At 41.7% G+C, this 27,352-nt stretch overlaps 2 protein-coding genes across 6 annotated transcripts in view; both read left to right on the forward strand.

Annotated features, from left to right (window-relative positions):
* Window positions 1-27,352, forward strand: part of LOC119558495 (phosphoribosylformylglycinamidine synthase-like) — a 118,187-nt gene that overhangs the window by 35,781 nt on the left and 55,054 nt on the right. The gene's annotated exons all lie outside the window — the stretch shown is intronic.
* On the forward strand, window positions 1,907-7,397 carry LOC119558494. 5 transcript variants are annotated; one of them, XR_005220219.1, is made up of 2 exons: window positions 1,907-2,013; window positions 6,853-7,397. XR_005220219.1 is itself a non-coding variant. In XM_037871998.1 (2 exons), exons 1-2 carry the CDS (start codon window positions 2,188-2,190, stop codon window positions 6,860-6,862), a joined length of 840 nt encoding a protein of 279 aa, XP_037727926.1. In that variant the 5' UTR covers window positions 2,071-2,187; the 3' UTR covers window positions 6,863-7,050. The 5 variants fall into 5 exon arrangements, 1 of the variants encoding a protein (XP_037727926.1); XR_005220218.1 differs by having other exon boundaries at window positions 1,907-2,006; XM_037871998.1 differs by lacking the exon at window positions 1,907-2,013 and adding an exon at window positions 2,071-3,017 and having other exon boundaries at window positions 6,853-7,050.

Raw genomic sequence — 27,352 nt, forward strand, 5'->3', positions numbered from 1 at the left:
TTCTATTTGGATAACAAAAAAATATATATTAATTCAATGCTTTGATTTTTCCATCAAAATGCTTGATAAATCTAGTTGTTTGATATTCTCTAACTAACTAACTCTCTAACTGTTCTCTAACTAACTAATTGAGTAATAAGTTTTCATGTGTCTATTTAATTTACCAAAAACAGTATTAGTCTTCTCTCATAAAATTGATCTTTTGGATCCCTCTAATTCCCCACCGGTGAAATATAGGTTCCTCATATTTAATAATGATGGTTTGTCAACCCCGACCAACCTCCGCAACATAGATGGGTACTTGTAATTCATATTTAAGATATTTCCATCCTTCTCTAACTAACATCCTTTTATCCATCATGTAAACAGGTTTAGAATTGTGTTGCATGCTTCAACCCCTAGCCACACCCACCACTATAACAGATTTGACTTTTCCATTGGCTGCCCCAGCTACCTAAACTGTACATTTCTTTTGATTTTCTCTTTTTCTTTCTAAGCAATGTACACAATTTTTAAACTGGTTCTTACCTACTTTATTTTCGTTATATTTCTGATCTTTTCCTAACAGTAGGTTGTTAAACTTTTATCATTTTATGGGATTATTGAGCACCCGAAATCCCAGATATTAACTCAACATGTAACTTGCAGAATATACTCAAAGATATCAGACTCTAAAAAGACAAGATTTACCTACAATTCAATTTACCATCTACAATCCCTGGAGAAGAGTTTAGTACTTGCAGTTTAATTTTCTAATTTATTGATTTCACAGATTCCCGCTGGTGAATACCAATTTTTAACAAATGGCTGCCAACTCCATACCATTCAGACACTGGTTTACAACCTCATAGAACTGACTCTCAAGGTATCTGTAATGCACAATATATTGCACAATAAATTTCAAAAACTGGTTTTGGAGTTCATTCATACATAGGAATTAAATTTTTTAAAATTATTTAGCCAACAGAGATAATAATGTTTTTGTGATAATATCCCATGAATAATACATAATTCTTATTTGTATATTTTTAAAATTATTTATTTCAGAAAATTATTCATTAATCGCATTCAAATAATATTCATAATATATCTTACAATTTTTTAGATTTATCAATAGAGTTTCCCAATTATTAATATTACATGATATTGCATCATATCTATTTTTAAGATTAAATATTAAGATAGGGTCGTCCTCGCGAGACATAGCGCTGACCAACTCACATTGGTCTGCCTCACCATTAAGTTTAAGACATTCTAAGTCTGATATTGAATCCTGTTCGGAGCAGATCGCCAGCGCCTAGTCATGCGCGCATAGGTGTACGACGGCACCTGCAGCGCTCTCTGCTTATCTTTCGCCTTCTTTCTTATACCACTAAAGCTGTCGCTTATCTATTCAGCAACTACTTTGTAAGCCTGCATATGTCTATATGAAGATCTTGGAGCCAAGCTTTTTATACATTCACAGTCCGTCTGCCGCTCCGAATAAACGCTATACATTTTAATATAACCTATTCGTGCGTTATTAATTATAAATATAAGGGTGGCATATTTGTTGTCTTCCCCACAAACATTTGGTGACCCCGACGTGATAGCAGTTTTTATCGGAGCCTGCAACTCGGTCTCGCGATTGTTTAATATAGTTTAAACAAACCCTTTGTTTCGCTGTCGTTATCGTGCATTCGGTCACAAACATACATACATACATACATATGTGCATATAAAAGTGCACAGCCAGCCGTTGGTTTTTTTTGTACATTTTGCGCTGTGAAAAACACCAAAACTGTGTTGTGCAAATAATTCTTAACAAAGTGAATCGCATTTAATCTCTGTTAATAGCGCATATTACATATATATATGTACATATAGCTTTACATACATTCGTTTGCCAGTTACATAATCCGCTGTTGCTAGGCAGGCAATTTATCGACAAGAACAACAACAACCAAGTTAAAGGTTCCGTTGCATCTCGGCGACGCTTGTTAACCTTCACGTTTTCGCGGCAAAGGGTATACGGTGTTTTGTGCCTCTAACGCGGTCGGACATTTTATTTTATTTCATTTTCATTTCATTTTTTTCCTTTCTCGTGATTGAAAAAGGTCTGATACAGAAAACTCGGTTCGGGCTCAAAATGAATCCACAAGTGACGTCGACTACTACCGAGTCAAAGCCCAATCTATTTTGCGGCAAATGAGCTCGATGAAATGTTATTTAAACGCTGATGCGGTTAATCAGTTTGACGAAGCTGATTTGCTGGCGCGAATGGAATGGATCAATTCCTTAAACCAGGCATTTGATTCTGCGCAGACATCGTTGGAAAGACTGGATTTTGCAGAGATCTCAAGCGACCATCGGATTGAATATGCTGAAGTCTTCATGGATGTGAAGGCGAAACTAAACCGAGGCTTGGCGGCTCATCGCAAGTCACAATTGCCGGCTTCAACCGCTGCAAATTCAACATCTATTGACATCACTAATAATGCGGATCTTTCTTTTCGATCTAGGAAGCCTCGATTGTCAAATTTGGAAATTGCTCGTTTTCATGGGTCCTACTCTGAGTGGCCGTATTTTCTTGCGACTTTCACTACGGTAATCGGAAATGATGATGAGCTAAGCGACATTGAAAAATTACAATATTTGCGTTCGAGTTTGGGCGGCGTGGCTCTGGAAACCATACGCTCGCTCGAACCCTCGAATGCGAATTTTAAAAAGGCTATGAATTTGCTGGTTAATCGATTTGATAATAAAGTTTTACACTTTCAGGCACATGTACAGGCAATATTCGGTTTAAAGGGTGTCGAGAAGGGATCTTCGAAGGGTTTTCGGGAGCTGGGCGATTGCATGAATTCGCATCTGCGAGCAATTCGAACCCTGGCCAATACGCAACAAATTTTGGATGGACTTTTAATTCACATCGTCACTCGGAAACTGGATCAGAGGACGCGGGAAAAATGGGAAGAGGATTTGTCAATCACTGAGCTGTCTACCTGGGATGCTATGGAATCGTTTTTGGAAAAGAGGTGCAGGATGATGGAAAACTTGGATCAAGCCTTGGTAACTCAAACACCAGGCCAGCAGGTGGGAAAAAACTTGCACAAATATAACCAAAATACACTTATTGCTTCTGCTACTAACTCAAATCATTTGACATGCTTATTTTGCGATGCACGGGATCATTATTTGCCAAAGTGTTCTCGATTTTTAAATTTGAGTCCGAATCTTCGATATAGAGAAGCAAAGAAGTTGCACCTATGCCTCAACTGTTTGCGCAAGGGGCATAGTTTGCAGCAATGCAAGTCGACTCACTGCAAGTATTGTCGCATGAAGCACCATTCATTATTACACATGAACCATGACCCATCCGCAACATCAACCTCATTTTCATCTCCATCATGCGATCCATCCTCGAGCTCTCAGCCATTACCATATACTTCATCAGCATTAGTATCATGTTCGCATACATCATCGCATCCTGATCATCATATACCAAGCCCTCCACCCAAAACCATAAATATTTTGGCCTCCCAGCTAAACTTCATAACCTCTCGCTTAGCTAGCCAACTAAACTTGAATCATAGAAGATCGCAAACGTCGATTTCAGGGATAGGAGAATCTTCCATGATCTCTGATAAGACTGTCGATACTCTTGTGCAATCACGGGATGCAAGCTATCGTGCGGCATTCACAGCGGTTGTGACTCACAGTATTACTGATTATCAACCCCATTTCAATATAAATGCAACATCGTGGAGGATACCGCAAAACATTTCACTGGCTGACCCTAATTTCAATCAATCACAACGAATTGACCTTTTACTCGGCGCTGGGTTGTTTCTCGAAATAATTTCTATGGGACAAATTCATTTGGATAGGGCTTTGCCAACACCAAGCTTGGTTGGATAGTCTCTGGAGGGTTATCATCGAACATGCCAACTCATAAATCGGTTTTGCAAGCCAGCATCAAGGACCCAGCTGATCTTTCCGATGACACACTTTCCGCCATTGTAAAGCGATTTTGTGAAATTGAGGACTTCACTTCGTCTAAGCCATCTTTATTGCCGGAAGTCTTGCGATGTGAGCAACTTTTTAATGAAAATTGCATTTGACTTGGAAACGGCCAATACTCTGTTCGACTCTTATCCACTTCCGGATTCGAATCTTTAGGTGATTCTTATTGCTTGGCTCGTCGTCGTTTCAAGAGTTTGGAAGCTAAATTAGATAGAAACCCAGCCCTGGAAGCACAGTATTCAGCATTTTTGAGGGAGTATATCGATCTAGGTCACATGTCTCTTGTAACTAAGGAACCGCCAGAAACACAATTCTTTTTGCCCCACCATTGCGTACATAAGCAGGAGAGCACGAGTACGAAGCTTCGTGTCGTTTTTGATGGATCTGCTAAAACAACTTCTGGTAGCTCTCTGAACGACTTACTTCTGGCAGGACCAACAATTCAACAAAAAATCTTTAATATACTGCTTCGCTTTCGATTTTTTAAAGTTGCAAGATGTACCGTTGCGTGCGTGTTTCGTACCCGGATGATTTCTTGCAGTGCATCGTTTGGAGAAAAAGCTCCACGGAAGAGTTGAGTGTTTTTAAATTGAAGACGGTGACTTATGGAACCAAGCCAGCTGCCTTCTTGGATATAAGAGCCATGCATCAACTCGCTTACGATGAGGAGGAATCATTTCCTATTGGAGCAAAAAATGTTCGTAGAGATTTCTATGTGGATGATTTAATATCTGGTGGGGACTCAGTTGAGGAGGTGAGAGAAATTCGTCGTCAGGTGAAGGAACTACTGTCGCGAGGCCACTTTCCAATTCGGAAATGGTGTTCGAATGAGTCAGCAGCCCTGAAGGGAGAGTCTGAATGCGACAAGGAGCAGTTAATCAAATTTCACGATGGATCGGATGTCGCCAAGGCATTGGGACTAGTCTGGGATCCATCTTCTGATCAGCTCCTATTTCATTTTTCTCAACTGCCAACCAATCAACGACCCACTAAGCGGGTTGCATTGTCGACGATTGCCAAATTCTATGATCCACTCGGTTTAATAACTCCTATTATCACAAAATCTAAGATTTTTCTGCAATCTCTATGGAGTGCGAACGTGGATTGGGATGATGCACTGCCAGAGCCCATTATTTCGTCATGGGGGGAGTTGACCTCACAGTTATCGGTCGTACAGAACTTAAAATTTCCACGATTCGTACTGCAACCAAGGGCTTCCGTTGAGTTGCATGGATTCTGCGATGCTAGCATGTCAGCTTATGGAGCGTGTCTATACTTGCGATCGGAGACCAATGGAGAATCGAAAGTCCATCTGCTCTGTGCCAAGTCAAGGGTAGCTCCATTGAAGGCCTTAACAATTCCAAGATTAGAACTTTCCGCAGCGCTTTTATTGGCTGAGCTAATCGTAAACGCCAAGGAAGCCATAGATTTCGATTGCACCTTTTATTGCTGGTCGGACTCGTCCATTGTGTTGGCGTGGATTCGGCAACCTCCGAGGGAGTTTAACGTTTTCGTATCAAACAGAATCGCGAAAATTCAGGAGATGACGAAAGGCATGTCTTGGCATCACGTTCCTACAAACTTGAACCCGGCAGACGTCGTATCGCGAGGATATACCCCAAGAGAATTGTTGGAACATTCCCTTTGGGCTAACGGGCCTCCATTCCTTCTGCAAAGCTCGTCAAATTGGCCGTCCCTGCTAGACTCAGTAAAGGATCTTCCAGAGCGCCGTTCTGTGGCTCTAATTGGGGCCGTTTGCATGGACAGTTCATCAAACTGCAAATTCCTCAACTCTTTCGATAAGTTGCAGCGCGTATTTGCATACATTTATCGATTCATTTCAAATTGCAGAGCCAAATCTGCGCCGTTAAAAGGTCGACTTTCGGTGGAGGAGATCAACTCTGGAACTGTACTTCTTCTGAGGAGCATCCAACAGGTTAACTTGGCGAAGGAGTATGGATCTCTTAGCCAGGGCAAGCCGTTTCCACAGAAAAGCAAGCTGGTTTCGCTTAGGCCTATACTCGGCTCCGATGGGTTACTTCGCGTGGGATGAAGGCTTCAGAACGCAAACTTGGACTACGATACGAGGCATCCGATACTGTTGCCCAAGGATCATCCAGTCACCAAGGCGATCATCGTTTATTATCATGAGAAATATTTGCATGGAGGATCGCAGGCGCTGCTTGCCGCATTACGGCAAAGGTACTGGCCGATTGGAGGCCGCAAGTTCGTCGCCAGCGTTATCAACAAATGCGTCCGATGTTTCCGAATGAAACCTGTTACTTGGGAGCACGTCATTTGTAGCCTTCCAGCAAATAGAGTGCAGCCTAATCCAGCTTTTCATACCACAGGAGTGGACTATTGTGGGCCATTCTATCACAAGGCAGAGGCCAGAAATAAGGCACCCCACAAGTGCTTTATCGCCGTCTTTGTCTGTTTTTCCACGAAGGCTGCTCATTTGGAAGTGGTCCAGGATCTCACGACGGATTCTTTCATCGCAGCGCTGAGGAGATTCATCAGCCTTAGAGGCAGTCCGCGTACCATTTGGAGCGACAATGCTACAAACTTTGTCGGTGCAAAGAGAGCTTGCCGAGCTGAAAGAGCTCTTTTTGAGCGAGCAGCACACAGCATCGATATCTTCCGTCTGTTTAGCTGATGGGATCGATTGGAAGTTCATCCCTCCGCGTGCCCCGCACTTCGGTGGTTTATGGGAGGCCGCTGTGAAGTCAGCTAAATTTCACTTCTACAGAGTCGTCGGTGCATCCATCTTAGCCATCGATGAATTAAGAACTCTTGCATATGAGATTTCTGCCATCCTTAACTCCCGTCCACTCTGTCCAATTTCAGAAAATGCTGAAAGCCTTGAGGTGCTAACACCGGCGCATTTCCTGAAGGGTTCCAGCTACACTAAGTTTCCTGAGCCTGGCATTACTCATCTCCGCGAAGACCGCCTCAGCAGATGGCAGCGGGTTACCCAGATGCAGCAACATTTCTGGAAAAGGTGGAGCAGCGAGTATTTGTCCCTACTTTAAGAGAGGAGCAAGTGGCGCGTCGAAACGTCTAACATCAAGGTTGGACGCATAGTTTTGCTGAAGGAGGACAACGTTCCACCCTTGAGATGGCAGCTTGGGTGCATCCAGGAAGTCATACCCGGCGGGGACGGAGTCATCAGAGTAGCCATGGTCCGTACAGCTACGGGTCTGATCAAGAGAGCCGTCGCCAAGCTAGCCGTTCTGCCCATCGATTCCGAGATAGTTGGAACCTTACCTCTTCCAACGGGGGGAGTATGTTCGGAGCAGATCGCCAGCGCCTAGTCATGCGCGCATAGGTGTACGACGGCACCTGCAGCGCTCTCTGCTTATCTTTCGCCTTCTTTCTTATACCACTAAAGCTGTCGCTTATCTATTCAGCAACTACTTTGTAAGCCTGCATATGTCTATATGAAGATCTTGGAGCCAAGCTTTTTATACATTCACAGTCCGTCTGCCGCTCCGAATAAACGCTATACATTTTAATATAACCTATTCGTGCGTTATTAATTATAAATATAAGGGTGGCATATTTGTTGTCTTCCCCACAAACATTTGGTGACCCCGACGTGATAGCAGTTTTTATCGGAGCATGCAACTCGGTCTCGTGATTGTTTAATATAGTTTAAACAAACCCTTTGTTTCGCTGTCGTTATCGTGCATTCGGTCACAAACATACATACATACATACATATGTGCATATAAAAGTGCACAGCCAGCCGTTGGTTTTTTTGTACATTTTGCGCTGTGAAAAACACCAAAACTGTGTTGTGCAAATAATTCTTAACAAAGTGAATCGCATTTAATCTCTGTTAATAGCGCATATTACATATATATATGTACATATAGCCATACATACATTCGTTTGCCAGTTACATAATCCGCTGTTGCTAGGCAGGCAATTTATCGACAAGAACAACAACAACCAAGTTAAAGGTTCCGTTGCATCTCGGCGACGCTTGTTAACCTTCACGTTTTCGCGGCAAAGGGTATACGGTGTTTTGTGCCTCTAACGCGGTCGGACATTTTATTTTATTTCATTTTCATTTCATTTTTTTCCTTTCTCGTGATTGAAAAATGTCTGATACAGAAAACTCGGTTCGGGCTCAAAATGAATCCACAAGTGACGTCGACTACTACCGAGTCAAAGCCCAATCTATTTTGCGGCAAATGAGCTCGATGAAATGTTATTTAAACGCTGATGCGGTTAATCAGTTTGACGAAGCTGATTTGCTGGCGCGAATGGAATGGATCAATTCCTTAAACCAGGCATTTGATTCTGCGCAGACATCGTTGGAAAGACTGGATTTTGCAGAGATCTTAAGCGACCATCGGATTGAATATGCTGAAGTCTTCATGGATGTGAAGGCGAAACTAAACCGAGGCTTGGCGGCTCATCGCAAGTCACAATTGCCGGCTTCAACCGCTGCAAATTCAACATCTATTGACATCACTAATAATGCGGATCTTTCTTTTCGATCTAGGAAGCCTCGATTGCCAAATTTGGAAATTGCTCGTTTTCATGGGTCCTACTCTGAGTGGCCGGATTTTCTTGCGACTTTCACTACGGTCATCGGAAATGATGATGAGCTAAGCGACATTGAAAAATTACAATATTTGCGTTCGAGTTTGGGCGGCGTGGCTCTGGAAACCATACGCTCGCTCGAACCCTCGAATGCGAATTTTAAAAAGGCTATGAATTTGCTGGTTAATCGATTTGATAATAAAGTTTTACACTTTAAGGCACATGTACAGGCAATATTCGGTTTAAAGGGTGTCGAGAAGGGATCTTCGAAGGGTTTTCGGGAGCTGAGCGATTGCATGAATTCGCATCTGCGAGCAATTCGAACCCTGGCCAATACGGAACAAATTTTGGATGGACTTTTAATTCACATCGTCACTCGGAAACTGGATCAGAGGACGCGGGAAAAATGGGAAGAGGATTTGTCAATCACTGAGCTGTCTACCTGGGATGCTATGGAATCGTTTTTGGAAAAGAGGTGCAGGATGATGGAAAACTTGGATCAAGCCTTGGTAACTCAAACACCAGGCCAGCAGGTGGGAAAAAACTTGCACAAATATAACCAAAATACACTTATTGCTTCTGCTACTAACTCAAATCATTTGACATGCTTATTTTGCGATGCACGGGATCATTATTTGCCAAAGTGTTCTCGATTTTTAAATTTGAGTCCGAATCTTCGATATAGAGAAGCAAAGAAGTTGCACCTATGCCTCAACTGTTTGCGCAAGGGGCATAGTTTGCAGCAATGCAAGTCGACTCACTGCAAGTATTGTCGCATGAAGCACCATTCATTATTACATATGAACCATGACCCATCCGCAACATCAACCTCATTTTCATCTCCATCATGCGATCCATCCTCGAGCTCTCAGCCATTACCATATACTTCATCAGCATTAGTATCATGTTCGCATACATCATCGCATCCTGATCATCATATACCAAGCCCTCCACCCAAAACCTTAAATATTTTGCCGATCGACTACGTGTTGCTTCCAACTGCTATTATCTACGTTAGAAATAGAATGGGAGCATTCATGCCTTGCCGAGCAATTTTAGATTCGGCCTCCCAGCTAAACTTCATAACCTCTCGCTTAGCTAGCCAACTAAACTTGAATCATAGAAGATCGCAAACGTCGATTTCAGGGATAGGAGAATCTTCCATGATCTCTGATAAGACTGTCGATATTCTTGTGCAATCACGGGATGCAAGCTATCGTGCGGCATTCACAGCGGTTGTGACTCACAGTATTACTGATTATCAACCCCATTTCAATATAAATGCAACATCGTGGAGGATACCGCAAAACATTTCACTGGCTGACCCTAATTTCAATCAATCACAACGAATTGACCTTTTACTCGGCGCTGGGTTGTTTCTCGAAATAATTTCTATGGGACAAATTCATTTGGATAGGGCTTTGCCAACTCTTCAGAACACCAAGCTTGGTTGGATAGTCTCTGGAGGGTTATCATCGAACATGCCAACTCATAAATCGGTTTTGCAAGCCAGCATCAAGGACCCAGCTGATCATTCCGATGACACACTTTCCGCCATTGTAAAGCGATTTTGGGAAATTGAGGACTTCACTTCGTCTAAGCCATCTTTATTGCCGGAAGTCTTGCGATGTGAGCAACTTTTTAATGAAAATTGCATTTGACTTGGAAACGGCCAATACTCTGTTCGTCTCTTATCCACTTCCGGATTCGAATCTTTAGGTGATTCTTATTGCTTGGCTCGTCGTCGTTTCAAGAGTTTGGAAGCTAAATTAGATAGAAACCCAGCCCTGGAAGCACAGTATTCAGCATTTTTGAGGGAGTATATCGATCTAGGTCACATGTCTCTTGTAACTAAGGAACCGCCAGAAACACAATTCTTTTTGCCCCACCATTGCGTACATAAGCAGGAGAGCACGAGTACGAAGCTTCGTGTCGTTTTTGATGGATCTGCTAAAACAACTTCTGGTAGCTCTCTGAACGACTTACTTCTGGCAGGACCAACAATTCAACAAAAAATCTTTAATATACTGCTTCGCTTTCGATTTTTTAAAGTTGCAAGATGTACCGTTGCGTGCGTGTTTCGTACCCGGATGATTTCTTGCAGTGCATCGTTTGGAGAAAAAGCTCCACGGAAGAGTTGAGTGTTTTTAAATTGAACACGGTGACTTATGGAACCAAGCCAGCTGCCTTCTTGGATATAAGAGCCATGCATCAACTCGCTTACGATGAGGAGGAATCATTTCCTATTGGAGCAAAAAATGTTCGTAGAGATTTCTATGTGGATGATTTAATATCTGGTGGGGACTCAGTTGAGGAGGTGAGAGAAATTCGTCGTCAGGTGAAGGAACTACTGTCGCGAGGCCACTTTCCAATTCGGAAATGGTGTTCGAATGAGTCAGCAGCCCTGAAGGGAGAGTCTGAATGCGACAAGGAGCAGTTAATCAAATTTCACGATGGATCGGATGTCGCCAAGGCATTGGGACTAGTCTGGGATCCATCTTCTGATCAGCTCCTATTTCATTTTTCTCAACTGCCAACCAATCAACGACCCACTAAGCGGGTTGCATTGTCGACGATTGCCAAATTCTATGATCCACTCGGTTTAATAACTCCTATTATCACAAAATCTAAGATTTTTCTGCAATCTCTATGGAGTGCGAACGTGGATTGGGATGATGCACTGCCAGAGCCCATTATTTCGTCATGGGGGGAGTTGACCTCACAGTTATCGGTCGTACAGAACTTAAAATTTCCACGATTCGTACTGCAACCAAGGGCTTCCGTTGAGTTGCATGGATTCTGCGATGCTAGCATGTCAGCTTATGGAGCGTGTCTATACTTGCGATCGGAGACCAATGGAGAATCGAAAGTCCATCTGCTCTGTGCCAAGTCAAGGGTAGCTCCATTGAAGGCCTTAACAATTCCAAGATTAGAACTTTCCGCAGCGCTTTTATTGGCTGAGCTAATCGTAAACGCCAAGGAAGCCATAGATTTCGATTGCACCTTTTATTGCTGGTCGGACTCGTCCATTGTGTTGGCGTGGATTCGGCAACCTCCGAGGGAGTTTAACGTTTTCGTATCAAACAGAATCGCGAAAATTCTGGAGATGACGAAAGGCATGTCTTGGCATCACGTTCCTACAAACTTGAACCCGGCAGACGTCGTATCGCGAGGATGTACCCCAAGAGAATTGTTGGAACATTCCCTTTGGGCTAACGGGCCTCCATTCCTTCTGCAAAGCTCGTCAAATTGGCCGTCCCTGCTAGACTCAGTAAAGGATCTTCCAGAGCGCCGTTCTGTGGCTCTAATTGGGGCCGTTTGCATGGACAGTTCATCAAACTGCAAATTCCTCAACTCTTTCGATAAGTTGCAGCGCGTATTTGCATACATTTATCGATTCATTTCAAATTGCAGAGACAAATCTGCGCCGTTAAAAGGTCGACTTTCGGTGGAGGAGATCAACTCTGGAACTGTACTTCTTCTGAGGAGCATCCAACAGGTTAACTTGGCGAAGGAGTGTGGATCTCTTAGCCAGGGCAAGCCGCTTCCACAGAAAAGCAAGCTGGTTTCGCTTAGGCCTATACTCGGCTCCGATGGGTTACTTCGCGTGGGATGAAGGCTTCAGAACGCAAACTTGGACTACGATACGAGGCATCCGATACTGTTGCCCAAGGATCATCCAGTCACCAAGGCGATCATCGTTTATTATCATGAGAAATATTTGCATGGAGGATCGCAGGCGCTGCTTGCCGCATTACGGCAAAGGTACTGGCCGATTGGAGGCCGCAAGTTCGTCGCCAGCGTTATCAACAAATGCGTCCGATGTTTCCGAATGAAACCTGTTACTTGGGAGCACGTCATTTGTAGCCTTCCAGCAAATAGAGTGCAGCCTAATCCAGCTTTTCATACCACAGGAGTGGACTATTGTGGGCCATTCTATCATAAGGCAGAGGCCAGAAATAAGGCACCCCACAAGTGCTTTATCGCCGTCTTTGTCTGTTTTTCCACGAAGGCTGCTCATTTGGAAGTGGTCCAGGATCTCACGACGGATTCTTTCATCGCAGCGCTGAGGAGATTCATCAGCCTTAGAGGCAGTCCGCGTACCATTTGGAGCGACAATGCTACAAACTTTGTCGGTGCAAAGAGAGAGCTTGCCGAGCTGAAAGAGCTCTTTTTGAGCGAGCAGCACACAGCATCGATATCTTCCGTCTGTTTAGCTGATGGGATCGATTGGAAGTTCATCCCTCCGCGTGCCCCGCACTTCGGTGGTTTATGGGAGGCCGCTGTGAAGTCAGCTAAATTTCACTTCTACAGAGTCGTCGGTGCATCCATCTTAGCCATTGATGAATTAAGAACTCTTGCATATGAGATTTCTGCCATCCTTAACTCCCGTCCACTCTGTCCAATTTCAGAAAATGCTGAAAGCCTTGAGGTGCTAACACCGGCGCATTTCCTGAAGGGTTCCAGCTACACTAAGTTTCCTGAGCCTGGCATTACTCATCTCCGTGTAATGTACCAGCCTTAAGATCTTTAAACGACATTTTTTGAAAAGTAACTGATAATAAAGACAGCACTCGTTACTTATCCGAGTTAATTACCGGAGAAGGTAACCCCAGATAATCACAAGCAAAATTGCCTAAATAAAGACGGAAAGTGATCCAAAGCGAAACGTCAAAATTTAGATTTTTGTCGGATGTTTAAGCTCCCAGCTTTTGAATTCCGATCTACTCAGTCTTTCTGTTTCGAGAACTCTAAGAGTACGGTCGGCTTCAAAAAGTTAATCCAACTTCAATTCTGGCCACACCACGTGTAGTCGAAATTCACAGAAATCTTTTTATCAGTGATTATTAAGGCTAAAACACAATAAAATAACCAACTAGTCAAGCTCCTAAATCAGAAAACAGAAAGAAACAACAAATAAATTGAAGGAAAGCAAACTAAACGTAAGTTAAAATAAAAGGAGGTAGCCAACGTGAAATTAACATTTAGTTCTCTATCAGAAGATCAGGCTATAAACATCTAGCCAGCAGCAGGTTGTCGGTGTGGTTCGGAACCAAGCTCTTCACAATCCAGGCTAGGATAGTCGGCGGTAAAATCATTCGTCAACAGGGAATAGGATCCCTTCAGTTGGAAGGCGGAGGGTCGGCAAACTGCGGCCACAAAAGTCCACAAAGATTCATCGACGACTTCCCAACGGCAACCCCAGACACCTACCCCCCAATTGCGGCCGCCACGTGCCAACACCCCCCGACAGGGCAGCTGCTCCTAGATTAGAGAGAGAGAGTTAGCCAGTATCACTTGGAAATAACCCCAAAACAAAACATTAAAATCTATCTGAAAATTATGTAAATCAAAGTGCAATTGATCGTGTTACGCTATTTGAAATACTTACGCACCCAAGTTGGTACAAGCGTTGCATAACTCTCTTCTTTCACCTGTAAATGTCTGCACGAGAATCAGCACTAAGTCTTGGGTATCGACGGCGGTTGCGAAGAAATAATTAAAACTTGTCTCTCTAAGGAATTTCCACTAGTTAACCCCTGGAACCATGGAGCGCTTCATCGGAATTTTCAGAGGGTAAGTGATCGCATGCTACTCTAGTTTTGATTGTTTCGGGCAAGCCGCCGATTGGAAAAATTGTACCCCAAAAGCGAACGGGTGAGCTAAAACCCTCCAAAACGAATAACCGGCTGCCGTCCCAAAATACAAAACCTTCGGTGATGATCTGGTTTGCCTAAACAGAGGTCCGGCCGCGATAAGCTTTCCAGACCGTTTTGTTTTGATTGCGTTATTCGTCTTGGAGAATTTTGGCTGCCCTCAAATATGAATTAAAGTGAACTCACTGCGTGAAAAGAAAAACAAATATGTAAACAGACAAGCCTGGTGAAGAATACGAAAGAAATGAATTAATAGATGTGACCCATACAAAGAAACCAATCAATTGCACTTAAAACTAAGAAAACCTATGCCTAGAATAAAAATTTAAAAGACCAGTTTTGTTAGATAATATAACTTGAATTGAAATCATGAAGTTAAGTAAATGAAATCTTGAATAATGTATGTTGACTACACCCATACAACATTTGTTTGTAAAACTTAATTATATATATAACATGATGCAAGGCTAAATCCCCTTTTAATTTCTTTTCCGAGGACATGGGGCTCTAAAATAAAATATTAATTAACTATACATTTTGGGGTTCTTATTTAACACCTTAACAGAAAGAACCAAGGTTGGGAGGGTATAGAAGGGTAGGACGGCCAACATCTCAGTCCCATCCGCTTTTATCTATTCAACTTATGTGCTGCTTACCGATTTAGTTCATCCGCCATTCATTGTTCAGTTCCATAATTAATTTGAGGTTTTAGTGCGGAATTTCGATTAGTTAGTTTCTGGAGGGATCTTTAAATATTTCGACGTAACCGCGATCTACAACAGCCGCAACAACCCACCCAATTCCTCCCGCTGAAGCTAGGGTATCAAAAGGTCCCAAATCGCGAGCTAGCTGTGGATTCATGGGCCAGTAGGTTATCTCCAGAAGGTGAGACAGAAAAAGACTTTTCCTACAAGGCGTGTGTTACAAGATTTTGGCGCCCAAGAACATGGGGCATAGCTATGATAATACAGCAATGTAAAATTGCTTTATCATAGTTGATGTACCAATAAAGTTGATGATTACATTGTATAAAAACATAGAGTATGGGTTTTCTTGGAACTCGAACTTAATTGCGCATGCGAAAAGTGTCGACCAGAAATACGTATACTTTATTAAAGGAAAGGAAGGACCTATAAAAACAGCAGTATTGTAGAATACCAGAAATAGGTTTCGGCAATCAAGAAGGTCAGATACAAAAAGAAGATTCAATAAATAGCTTAATTATTTCGATGAAATTCATGAGAGTAATTTAGAGAAGTTGGACACTTATTTCTTTAATTTTGGAAATCGAGTATTTGAGCATTTGAATATTTCGACCAAATTAGAATTAGGTAGGAAATTATCTCGTAATTATAGTCAGAGAAAATCATTATTTGGATTCCACCAATATAAACAACCATACTGAGTTTTGTATACAGAATCTACTGGAAAACAGAGGTAAATTCACATGAGTTTCCCTGTCCGAGATCGGCCGGTATAAATTATTCATTGGTTGGGGGGACATCTTTAGTGCAATAGCCCAGAAAAACAGAAATAAAATCAAAGTTGAATAGATTTAATTATTATTTATTTCGGAGCTTCCGAAATTGTCCAAGGAAAGAAAAAAAACAAAACAATAAAATCTAGTACAATCATGCCAGTGGAGCATACACCAGATGAATTTAGACAGCCACCACCAGCATCACAAGATGTCTGCATAGTTTGTGGAGAGCGTATGGAAGATACGCAGCCGTGTGCAGTAACCAAATGCCAACACATATTCCATAAATCCTGCTTAGAAAAACGAGTAACGGAGACAAAAGAATGTCCTAGTTGTATGGTGCTAGTAAGCCTCAAAGACTTAAAATACATTGTGGGAAATCATTCTCCGAAACCAAAAGATAACCCAAAAGGACAGCAAAGTAAGAAATTACCTGTAGGTCCTCGGCCATGTACTCGCTCTTTAACGAAGGAATTAGAACTAGTAGGTGGAGAGGAGGAAGGCGCTGTACTACCTTTACTAGACGTTGACGAAGAAAGGTTAAGACAACAAAGGGAAAGTACTCCGACAGGTAATGTCGATCTCCGTCGGCAACGACGAGGGCCTCGAAGAGAACTTGCTGGAAGGCCGCCCGGAAGACCACGTACTCGCGGTAGACGACCGGAAAATTACGTGGAGAATATGGAGTCGATAGTCAGAGAAACCGTTTCTCAGGTTTTAGCATCGATAAATAGTTCAAACGTAGGAACAAGCCATGAGCGATCCGCACCCTCAGGTCAAATCAGTCAGAGGAGTTCGAGAAATAATGGTAGGGATGTCATTAGCTCGCATAAAATCGCAGACATTCTCCAAAAATGGGGTGTACGCTTTGATGGATCTACGGAGGGCTTGTCAGTTGAAGAATTTCTGTATCGCTTAAACATATTAACTCAAGAAAACTTGGGTAGTGACTTTGAACTTCTAAATAAAAACATTCACCAGTTGCTAATGGGGAAGGCCAGTAGTTGGTATTGGAGGTTCCACAAACGAGTCCAAACTTTTACATGGTCTGAATTTTGTGAAGCGTTACGAGAACAATATAGGGAAAGTCGGTCTACAACTGAATTACGGGAGCAAATAAGAGCCAGAAAACAAAAACCCGGGGAATCTTTTGATTCTTTTTATGAAGCCGTTTGCAAGCTTATAGATAAATTGTCCGTAACCTTTGGCGAAGATGAATTGGTTGAAATGATTCAGGGAAACTTACTCACAGAGATGAAAGACAGATTACTGTTTGAAAAGGTTTCTTCGATTTCTGAATTGCGTCAATTAGTGCAGAAGCGAGAAAACTTTCTTAAGGATCTTGGTAAACCGCGAATGGTACCTCAAAAAGGTAAAGACTCAGCTAACTTTCGTGTTTACGCACTAGACGAAACGCCCGAGGAGGAAATAGATAATAGTGAGTCGGATCTTTCGATCGCAGCAGTCAATCATACTGGGTCGGCGAAAATCACATGTTGGAATTGTGAGATGCCTGGACATGTGTGGGAAGACTGTTTGGCTGAAAATCGAGTATTTTGTTATGGTTGCGGAGCACCACAAATATATAAACCCAATTGTGCAAACTGTAAGCGCAAGTCGGAAAACCGCCTAGCGGGGACATTCAACCAAAATCGAGTGTCCCACAAATAAGAGGTATTCTAGATAACGTAGATAATTCCATTATAAGTGTTAGTCAACCATTGCAAGTTAGAAGTCAGCAAATTAACGTGAAGTTTATACCATACCATGAAAGATTGAAAAACTATAATGAAGTCAGAGAACGCATTTTTTCGGGAATTGATAGGAAGAGTCATCGCAATACCATACGAATGCGTCAATATTTTGGAGAACGAAAGGCTCAAAAACGTTTAGTTGTCTCAACAATATTTGAATGTAATATAGATAATCGTAGTTATGCTAAAGTTTCGTTTATGAATTATTCTGAGATAGGTTTGCTCGATACAGGGGCAAATGTAAGTTGTATTGGGTCCACATTGGCGAAAGAATCTTTTACCAACTTGTCGAATTATAAAGCAATTAAGTCGCATGTACGCACCGCTGATGCGAGATTGCATCCTGTGTCTGGAATACTGAAGGTACTCATGCGATATAAGGACAAGGAAAAAGTGCTTGATTTGTATGTGATTCCTTCCATTTCTCAGAGGTTGATATTGGGTATCGATTTTTGGAGAGTATTCTCTTTAGCTCCCGATATTCTGGGTTCCATTAATTGTTTAAAATCCGAAACCAAGGAACTGGGAGATCAGTATCCATTATCCGAATTTCAGTGTAGACAACTTGAAACCGTCAAGGAAATGTTTCCAAATTTCGAACGCAAAGGGCTTGGCCGTACTGATTGGATAAAGCATGATATAGACATAGGAGAAGCAAAACCCGTGAAGCAACGATATTACCCCGTTAGCCCTGCAGTCGAGAAACTTCTATATACCGAAATTGATCGGATGCTTAGCTTGGGTGTAATCGAGCCGTCACAAAGTGCGTGGAGTTCACCTGTTCGATTAGTTGTCAAGCCAAATAAGGTAAGGCTTTGTTTAGATGCTAGGAAACTAAATGAAGCAACTAAGAAAGATGCCTACCCGTTACAAAGCATCATGGGAATTTTTGCGCGACTTCCAAAGGCAAACATTATTTCAAAGCTCGACCTAAAAGATGCCTATTGGCAGATCGGATTGTCTGAAGAAGCAAAGCCGCTAACAGCATTTACAGTCCCAGGGAGAGCTCTCTTCCAATTCACTGTCATGCCTTTCGGGTTATGTAATGCCCCGTCAACTATGTGTCGACTGATGGATACATTAATTCCACATGACTTACGATACTGTGTATTTGACTATTTGGATGACCTGTGTATTGTATCGGAAGACTTTTCATCTCATTTAGCCGTACTAGTGCGTATAGCTAACCAATTCAAGAAAGCTAATCTCACTCTTAACATTGCAAAGAGTCACTTTTGTGTAACGAAGGTCAACTACTTGGGTTATGTAATTGGAAGTGGAGGAATAACAACTGACCCTAGTAAAGTCTCTTGCATAGTAAATTGGCCGACCCCGAAAAATCTTAAACAAGTTCGTGGTTTTCTTGGTGTTTGTGGGTGGTATCGCCGATTTATTAAAAATTATTCCGACGTTACGTTCCCAATTACCGAGGTGTTGTCCTCCAAAAAAACATTTAAGTGGACCGAGGCCGCCCAAACAGCTATGAACACTTTAAAAAATCTTTTAACCTCAGCTCCGGTTCTACAGAATCCCGACTTCGATAGAAAATTCTATTTACATTGCGACGCAAGCGATTTTGGTATTGGCGCGGTGCTCGTGCAATTATCCAAAGATGGAGAAGAGATGCCAATTGCTTTTATGTCCCGGAAATTGTCGAAGTCCCAAAGGAATTACAGCGTGACAGAACGCGAATGTCTGGCGGTTATATTAGCTATAGAGAAATTTCGCTGCTATTTAGAGATGCAACCGTTCGAAGTAGTTACTGATCATAGCAGTCTACAGTGGCTAATGAGACAACAAGAGGTAACAGGGAGACTGGCTCGTTGGGTTTTCCGCTTACAGTCATTTTCATTCAAAGTTACCCATAGAAAGGGAAAGGATCACATTGTACCCGATGCTCTGTCCAGAATTAGCGCAGATGAGATTGCAAGTTATGAATTGATTGCCCCAGAAATTGATTTAGAGTCCACATCGTTTCTCGATCCCGAATATTTACAAATGAAGGCGAGAATAATAGAAAATTCCGAACAATTCCCAGATTTGCAGGTTGTGGATCGTTTTGTTTATATTCGCACGGAACACGTTTCCGGAAACGAGGAACTAGATTCCGCTAAATGGAAATTATGGGTACCAGAACCGCTACGTGCTTCGGCAATTCGTCAAGCACATGATAGCATTGTAAATGCTCATGGTGGTATGCAAAAGACTATAGAAAGACTGCGAAGGAATTTTTATTGGCCAGGACTATCTAAAGAGGTGCGAGATTACATACGTAATTGTGAGATCTGCAAAGAAACAAAAGCTCCCAATACGACTTTGCGTCCTCCGATGGGCCAGCAGAGCATCTCAGTTAGACCTTTTCAAAAACTTTACGTAGATATTTTAGGTCCTTATCCAAGGAGTAAGAAGGGTAACATCGGTTTATTAATCGTATTAGATCACTTCTCCCGGTATCATTGGTTGTGCCCTTTAAGAAAATTTACAACGAGTCTGATCAATGAGTTCTTAAGCCAGAGAATCTTTCCAGAATTTGGAGTTCCCGAGGTAATTGTGAGCGACAACGGCGTGCAATTCAAAGCAAATGAATTTGAAGCCTTGTTAAGTAAACTAGGAATTCGACACGTATATACTGCTTTGTATTCCCCGCAAAGTAATGCGGCAGAGCGTGTAAATCGTTCATTACTGTCGGCTATACGATCGTATATCAGCAAGGACCAAACCGAATGGGATTTACATTTACCCAGTATCTCTTCTGCTTTAAGATCAGCCTTACATCAGTCGATAGGGTGCTCCCCTTATAAAGCCTTATTCGGGATGAATATGATTAATCACGGGGATGACTATAAACTACTAAAGGAAATGTCGATATTGGAAGAGTCACCTAGGTTAGAGCGCGAGGATCACCTGCAGTTAATAAGACAAGAAATAAAAAAAGCCAGTCGCAAGGCGTATGAAAAAAACGTTAAGCAGTATAACTTGCGGTCAAAACCCGTATCATACCGAGTAGGACAAGAGGTCTTTAAAAGAAATTTTCATTTAAGTCAATTCAGCAACAATTTCAATAAAAAGTTGGCACCCCAGTTCTCCAAGTGTAGGGTCAAACAAAAGCGAGGGAATTCTTTCTATTTACTGGAAACTCTACAGGGCAAAGAAATCGGAACATATCATGCTAAAGACATACGTAGCTAATTCCAGCTAATCATTCCTCGCCAGGTTCGTCAGATTATCTGGTGGGTGTAATGTACCAGCCTTAAGATCTTTAAACGACATTTTTTGAAAAGTAACTGATAATAAAGACAGCACTCGTTACTTATCCGAGTTAATTACCGGAGAAGGTAACCCCAGATAATCACAAGCAAAATTGCCTAAATAAAGACGGAAAGTGATCCAAAGCGAAACGTCAAAATTTAGATTTTTGTCGGATGTTTAAGCTCCCAGCTTTTGAATTCCGATCTACTCAGTCTTTCTGTTTCGAGAACTCTAAGAGTACGGTCGGCTTCAAAAAGTTAATCCAACTTCAATTCTGGCCACACCACGTGTAGTCGAAATTCACAGAAATCTTTTTATCAGTGATTATTAAGGCTAAAACACAATAAAATAACCAACTAGTCAAGCTCCTAAATCAGAAAACAGAAAGAAACAACAAATAAATTGAAGGAAAGCAAACTGAACGTAAGTTAAAATAAAAGGAGGTAGCCAACGTGAAATTAACATTTAGTTCTCTATCAGAAGATCAGGCTATAAACATCTAGCCAGCAGCAGGTTGTCGGTGTGGTTCGGAACCAAGCTCTTCACAATCCAGGCTAGGATAGTCGGCGGTAAAATCATTCGTCAACAGGGAATAGGATCCCTTCAGTTGGAAGGCGGAGGGTCGGCAAACTGCGGCCACAAAAGTCCACAAAGATTCATCGACGACTTCCCAACGGCAACCCCAGACACCTACCCCCCAATTGCGGCCGCCACGTGCCAACACCCCCCGACAGGGCAGCTGCTCCTAGATTAGAGAGAGAGAGTTAGCCAGTATCACTTGGAAATAACCCCAAAACAAAACATTAAAATCTATCTGAAAATTATGTAAATCAAAGTGCAATTGATCGTGTTACGCTATTTGAAATACTTACGCACCCAAGTTGGTACAAGCGTTGCATAACACTCTTCTTTCACCTGTAAATGTCTGCACGAGAATCAGCACTAAGTCTTGGGTATCGACGGCGGTTGCGAAGAAATAATTAAAACTTGTCTCTCTAAGGAATTTCCACTAGTTAACCCCTGGAACCATGGAGCGCTTCATCGGAATTTTCAGAGGGTAAGTGATCGCATGCTACTCTAGTTTTGATTGTTTCGGGCAAGCCGCCGATTGGAAAAAATTGTACCCCAAAAGCGAATGGGTGAGCTAAAACCCTCCAAAACGAATAACCGGCTGCCGTCCCAAAATACAAAACCTTCGGTGATGATCTGGTTTGCCTAAACAGAGGTCCGGCCGCGATAAGCTTTCCAGACCGTTTTGTTTTGATTGCGTTATTCGTCTTGGAGAATTTTGGCTGCCCTCAAATATGAATTAAAGTGAACTCACTGCGTGAAAAGAAAAACAAATATGTAAACAGACAAGCCTGGTGAAGAATACGAAAGAAATGAATTAATAGATGTGACCCATACAAAGAAACCAATCAATTGCACTTAAAACTAAGAAAACCTATGCCTAGAATAAAAATTTAAAAGACCAGTTTTGTTAGATAATATAACTTGAATTGAAATCATGAAGTTAAGTAAATGAAATCTTGAATAATGTATGTTGACTACACCCATACAACATTTGTTTGTAAAACTTAATTATATATATAACATGATGCAAGGCTAAATCCCCTTTTAATTTCTTTTCCGAGGACATGGGGCTCTAAAATAAAATATTAATTAACTATACATTTTGGGGTTCTTATTTAACACCTTAACAGAAAGAACCAAGGTTGGGAGGGTATAGAAGGGTAGGACGGCCAACATCTCAGTCCCATCCGCTTTTATCTATTCAACTTATGTGCTGCTTACCGATTTAGTTCATCCGCCATTCATTGTTCAGTTCCATAATTAATTTGAGGTTTTAGTGCGGAATTTCGATTAGTTAGTTTCTGGAGGGATCTTTAAATATTTCGACGTAACCGCGATCTACAACAGCCGCAACAACCCACCCAATTCCTCCCGCTGAAGCTAGGGTATCAAAAGGTCCCAAATCGCGAGCTAGCTGTGGATTCATGGGCCAGTAGGTTATCTCCAGAAGGTGAGACAGAAAAAGACTTTTCCTACAAGGCGTGTGTTACAAGATTTTGGCGCCCAAGAACATGGGGCATAGCTATGATAATACAGCAATGTAAAATTGCTTTATCATAGTTGATGTACCAATAAAGTTGATGATTACATTGTATAAAAACATAGAGTATGGGTTTTCTTGGAACTCGAACTTAATTGCGCATGCGAAAAGTGTCGACCAGAAATACGTATACTTTATTAAAGGAAAGGAAGGACCTATAAAAACAGCAGTATTGTAGAATACCAGAAATAGGTTTCGGCAATCAAGAAGGTCAGATACAAAAAGAAGATTCAATAAATAGCTTAATTATTTCGATGAAATTCATGAGAGTAATTTAGAGAAGTTGGACACTTATTTCTTTAATTTTGGAAATCGAGTATTTGAGCATTTGAATATTTCGACCAAATTAGAATTAGGTAGGAAATTATCTCGTAATTATAGTCAGAGAAAATCATTATTTGGATTCCACCAATATAAACAACCATACTGAGTTTTGTATACAGAATCTACTGGAAAACAGAGGTAAATTCACATGAGTTTCCCTGTCCGAGATCGGCCGGTATAAATTATTCATTGGTTGGGGGGACATCTTTAGTGCAATAGCCCAGAAAAACAGAAATAAAATCAAAGTTGAATAGATTTAATTATTATTTATTTCGGAGCTTCCGAAATTGTCCAAGGAAAGAAAAAAACAAAACAATAAAATCTAGTACAATCATGCCAGTGGAGCATACACCAGATGAATTTAGACAGCCACCACCAGCATCACAAGATGTCTGCATAGTTTGTGGAGAGCGTATGGAAGATACGCAGCCGTGTGCAGTAACCAAATGCCAACACATATTCCATAAATCCTGCTTAGAAAAACGAGTAACGGAGACAAAAGAATGTCCTAGTTGTATGGTGCTAGTAAGCCTCAAAGACTTAAAATACATTGTGGGAAATCATTCTCCGAAACCAAAAGATAACCCAAAAGGACAGCAAAGTAAGAAATTACCTGTAGGTCCTCGGCCATGTACTCGCTCTTTAACGAAGGAATTAGAACTAGTAGGTGGAGAGGAGGAAGGCGCTGTACTACCTTTACTAGACGTTGACGAAGAAAGGTTAAGACAACAAAGGGAAAGTACTCCGACAGGTAATGTCGATCTCCGTCGGCAACGACGAGGGCCTCGAAGAGAACTTGCTGGAAGGCCGCCCGGAAGACCACGTACTCGCGGTAGACGACCGGAAAATTACGTGGAGAATATGGAGTCGATAGTCAGAGAAACCGTTTCTCAGGTTTTAGCATCGATAAATAGTTCAAACGTAGGAACAAGCCATGAGCGATCCGCACCCTCAGGTCAAATCAGTCAGAGGAGTTCGAGAAATAATGGTAGGGATGTCATTAGCTCGCATAAAATCGCAGACATTCTCCAAAAATGGGGTGTACGCTTTGATGGATCTACGGAGGGCTTGTCAGTTGAAGAATTTCTGTATCGCTTAAACATATTAACTCAAGAAAACTTGGGTAGTGACTTTGAACTTCTAAATAAAAACATTCACCAGTTGCTAATGGGGAAGGCCAGTAGTTGGTATTGGAGGTTCCACAAACGAGTCCAAACTTTTACATGGTCTGAATTTTGTGAAGCGTTACGAGAACAATATAGGGAAAGTCGGTCTACAACTGAATTACGGGAGCAAATAAGAGCCAGAAAACAAAAACCCGGGGAATCTTTTGATTCTTTTTATGAAGCCGTTTGCAAGCTTATAGATAAATTGTCCGTAACCTTTGGCGAAGATGAATTGGTTGAAATGATTCAGGGAAACTTACTCACAGAGATGAAAGACAGATTACTGTTTGAAAAGGTTTCTTCGATTTCTGAATTGCGTCAATTAGTGCAGAAGCGAGAAAACTTTCTTAAGGATCTTGGTAAACCGCGAATGGTACCTCAAAAAGGTAAAGACTCAGCTAACTTTCGTGTTTACGCACTAGACGAAACGCCCGAGGAGGAAATAGATAATAGTGAGTCGGATCTTTCGATCGCAGCAGTCAATCATACTGGGTCGGCGAAAATCACATGTTGGAATTGTGAGATGCCTGGACATGTGTGGGAAGACTGTTTGGCTGAAAATCGAGTATTTTGTTATGGTTGCGGAGCACCACAAATATATAAACCCAATTGTGCAAACTGTAAGCGCAAGTCGGAAAACCGCCTAGCGGGGACATTCAACCAAAATCGAGTGTCCCACAAATAAGAGGTATTCTAGATAACGTAGATAATTCCATTATAAGTGTTAGTCAACCATTGCAAGTTAGAAGTCAGCAAATTAACGTGAAGTTTATACCATACCATGAAAGATTGAAAAACTATAATGAAGTCAGAGAACGCATTTTTTCGGGAATTGATAGGAAGAGTCATCGCAATACCATACGAATGCGTCAATATTTTGGAGAACGAAAGGCTCAAAAACGTTTAGTTGTCTCAACAATATTTGAACGTAATATAGATAATCGTAGTTATGCTAAAGTTTCGTTTATGAATTATTCTGAGATAGGTTTGCTCGATACAGGGGCAAATGTAAGTTGTATTGGGTCCACATTGGCGAAAGAATCTTTTACCAACTTGTCGAATTATAAAGCAATTAAGTCGCATGTACGCACCGCTGATGCGAGATTGCATCCTGTGTCTGGAATACTGAAGGTACTCATGCGATATAAGGACAAGGAAAAAGTGCTTGATTTGTATGTGATTCCTTCCATTTCTCAGAGGTTGATATTGGGTATCGATTTTTGGAGAGTATTCTCTTTAGCTCCCGATATTCTGGGTTCCATTAATTGTTTAAAATCCGAAACCAAGGAACTGGGAGATCAGTATCCATTATCCGAATTTCAGTGTAGACAACTTGAAACCGTCAAGGAAATGTTTCCAAATTTCGAACGCAAAGGGCTTGGCCGTACTGATTGGATAAAGCATGATATAGACATAGGAGAAGCAAAACCCGTGAAGCAACGATATTACCCCGTTAGCCCTGCAGTCGAGAAACTTCTATATACCGAAATTGATCGGATGCTTAGCTTGGGTGTAATCGAGCCGTCACAAAGTGCGTGGAGTTCACCTGTTCGATTAGTTGTCAAGCCAAATAAGGTAAGGCTTTGTTTAGATGCTAGGAAACTAAATGAAGCAACTAAGAAAGATGCCTACCCGTTACAAAGCATCATGGGAATTTTTGCGCGACTTCCAAAGGCAAACATTATTTCAAAGCTCGACCTAAAAGATGCCTATTGGCAGATCGGATTGTCTGAAGAAGCAAAGCCGCTAACAGCATTTACAGTCCCAGGGAGAGCTCTCTTCCAATTCACTGTCATGCCTTTCGGGTTATGTAATGCCCCGTCAACTATGTGTCGACTGATGGATACATTAATTCCACCTGACTTACGATACTGTGTATTTGACTATTTGGATGACCTGTGTATTGTATCGGAAGACTTTTCATCTCATTTAGCCGTACTAGTGCGTATAGCTAACCAATTCAAGAAAGCTAATCTCACTCTTAACATTGCAAAGAGTCACTTTTGTGTAACGAAGGTCAACTACTTGGGTTATGTAATTGGAAGTGGAGGAATAACAACTGACCCTAGTAAAGTCTCTTGCATAGTAAATTGGCCGACCCCGAAAAATCTTAAACAAGTTCGTGGTTTTCTTGGTGTTTGTGGGTGGTATCGCCGATTTATTAAAAATTATTCCGACGTTACGTTCCCAATTACCGAGGTGTTGTCCTCCAAAAAAACATTTAAGTGGACCGAGGCCGCCCAAACAGCTATGAACACTTTAAAAAATCTTTTAACCTCAGCTCCGGTTCTACAGAATCCCGACTTCGATAGAAAATTCTATTTACATTGCGACGCAAGCGATTTTGGTATTGGCGCGGTGCTCGTGCAATTATCCAAAGATGGAGAAGAGATGCCAATTGCTTTTATGTCCCGGAAATTGTCGAAGTCCCAAAGGAATTACAGCGTGACAGAACGCGAATGTCTGGCGGTTATATTAGCTATAGAGAAATTTCGCTGCTATTTAGAGATGCAACCGTTCGAAGTAGTTACTGATCATAGCAGTCTACAGTGGCTAATGAGACAACAAGAGGTAACAGGGAGACTGGCTCGTTGGGTTTTCCGCTTACAGTCATTTTCATTCAAAGTTACCCATAGAAAGGGAAAGGATCACATTGTACCCGATGCTCTGTCCAGAATTAGCGCAGATGAGATTGCAAGTTATGAATTGATTGCCCCAGAAATTGATTTAGAGTCCACATCGTTTCTCGATCCCGAATATTTACAAATGAAGGCGAGAATAATAGAAAATTCCGAACAATTCCCAGATTTGCAGGTTGTGGATCGTTTTGTTTATATTCGCACGGAACACGTTTCCGGAAACGAGGAACTAGATTCCGCTAAATGGAAATTATGGGTACCAGAACCGCTACGTGCTTCGGCAATTCGTCAAGCACATGATAGCATTGTAAATGCTCATGGTGGTATGCAAAAGACTATAGAAAGACTGCGAAGGAATTTTTATTGGCCAGGACTATCTAAAGAGGTGCGAGATTACATACGTAATTGTGA

The sequence above is a fragment of the Drosophila subpulchrella genome, unplaced genomic scaffold (assembly GCF_014743375.2).
Source record: "Drosophila subpulchrella strain 33 F10 #4 breed RU33 unplaced genomic scaffold, RU_Dsub_v1.1 Primary Assembly Seq104, whole genome shotgun sequence".
NCBI lineage: Eukaryota > Metazoa > Arthropoda > Insecta > Diptera > Drosophilidae > Drosophila > Drosophila subpulchrella.

Bases quoted from the DNA above. Each gene is read 5' to 3' on its own strand.
- LOC119558494 (XM_037871998.1), top strand. From the start codon at position 2,188: ATGAGCTCGATGAAATGTTATTTAAACGCTGATGCGGTTAATCAGTTT.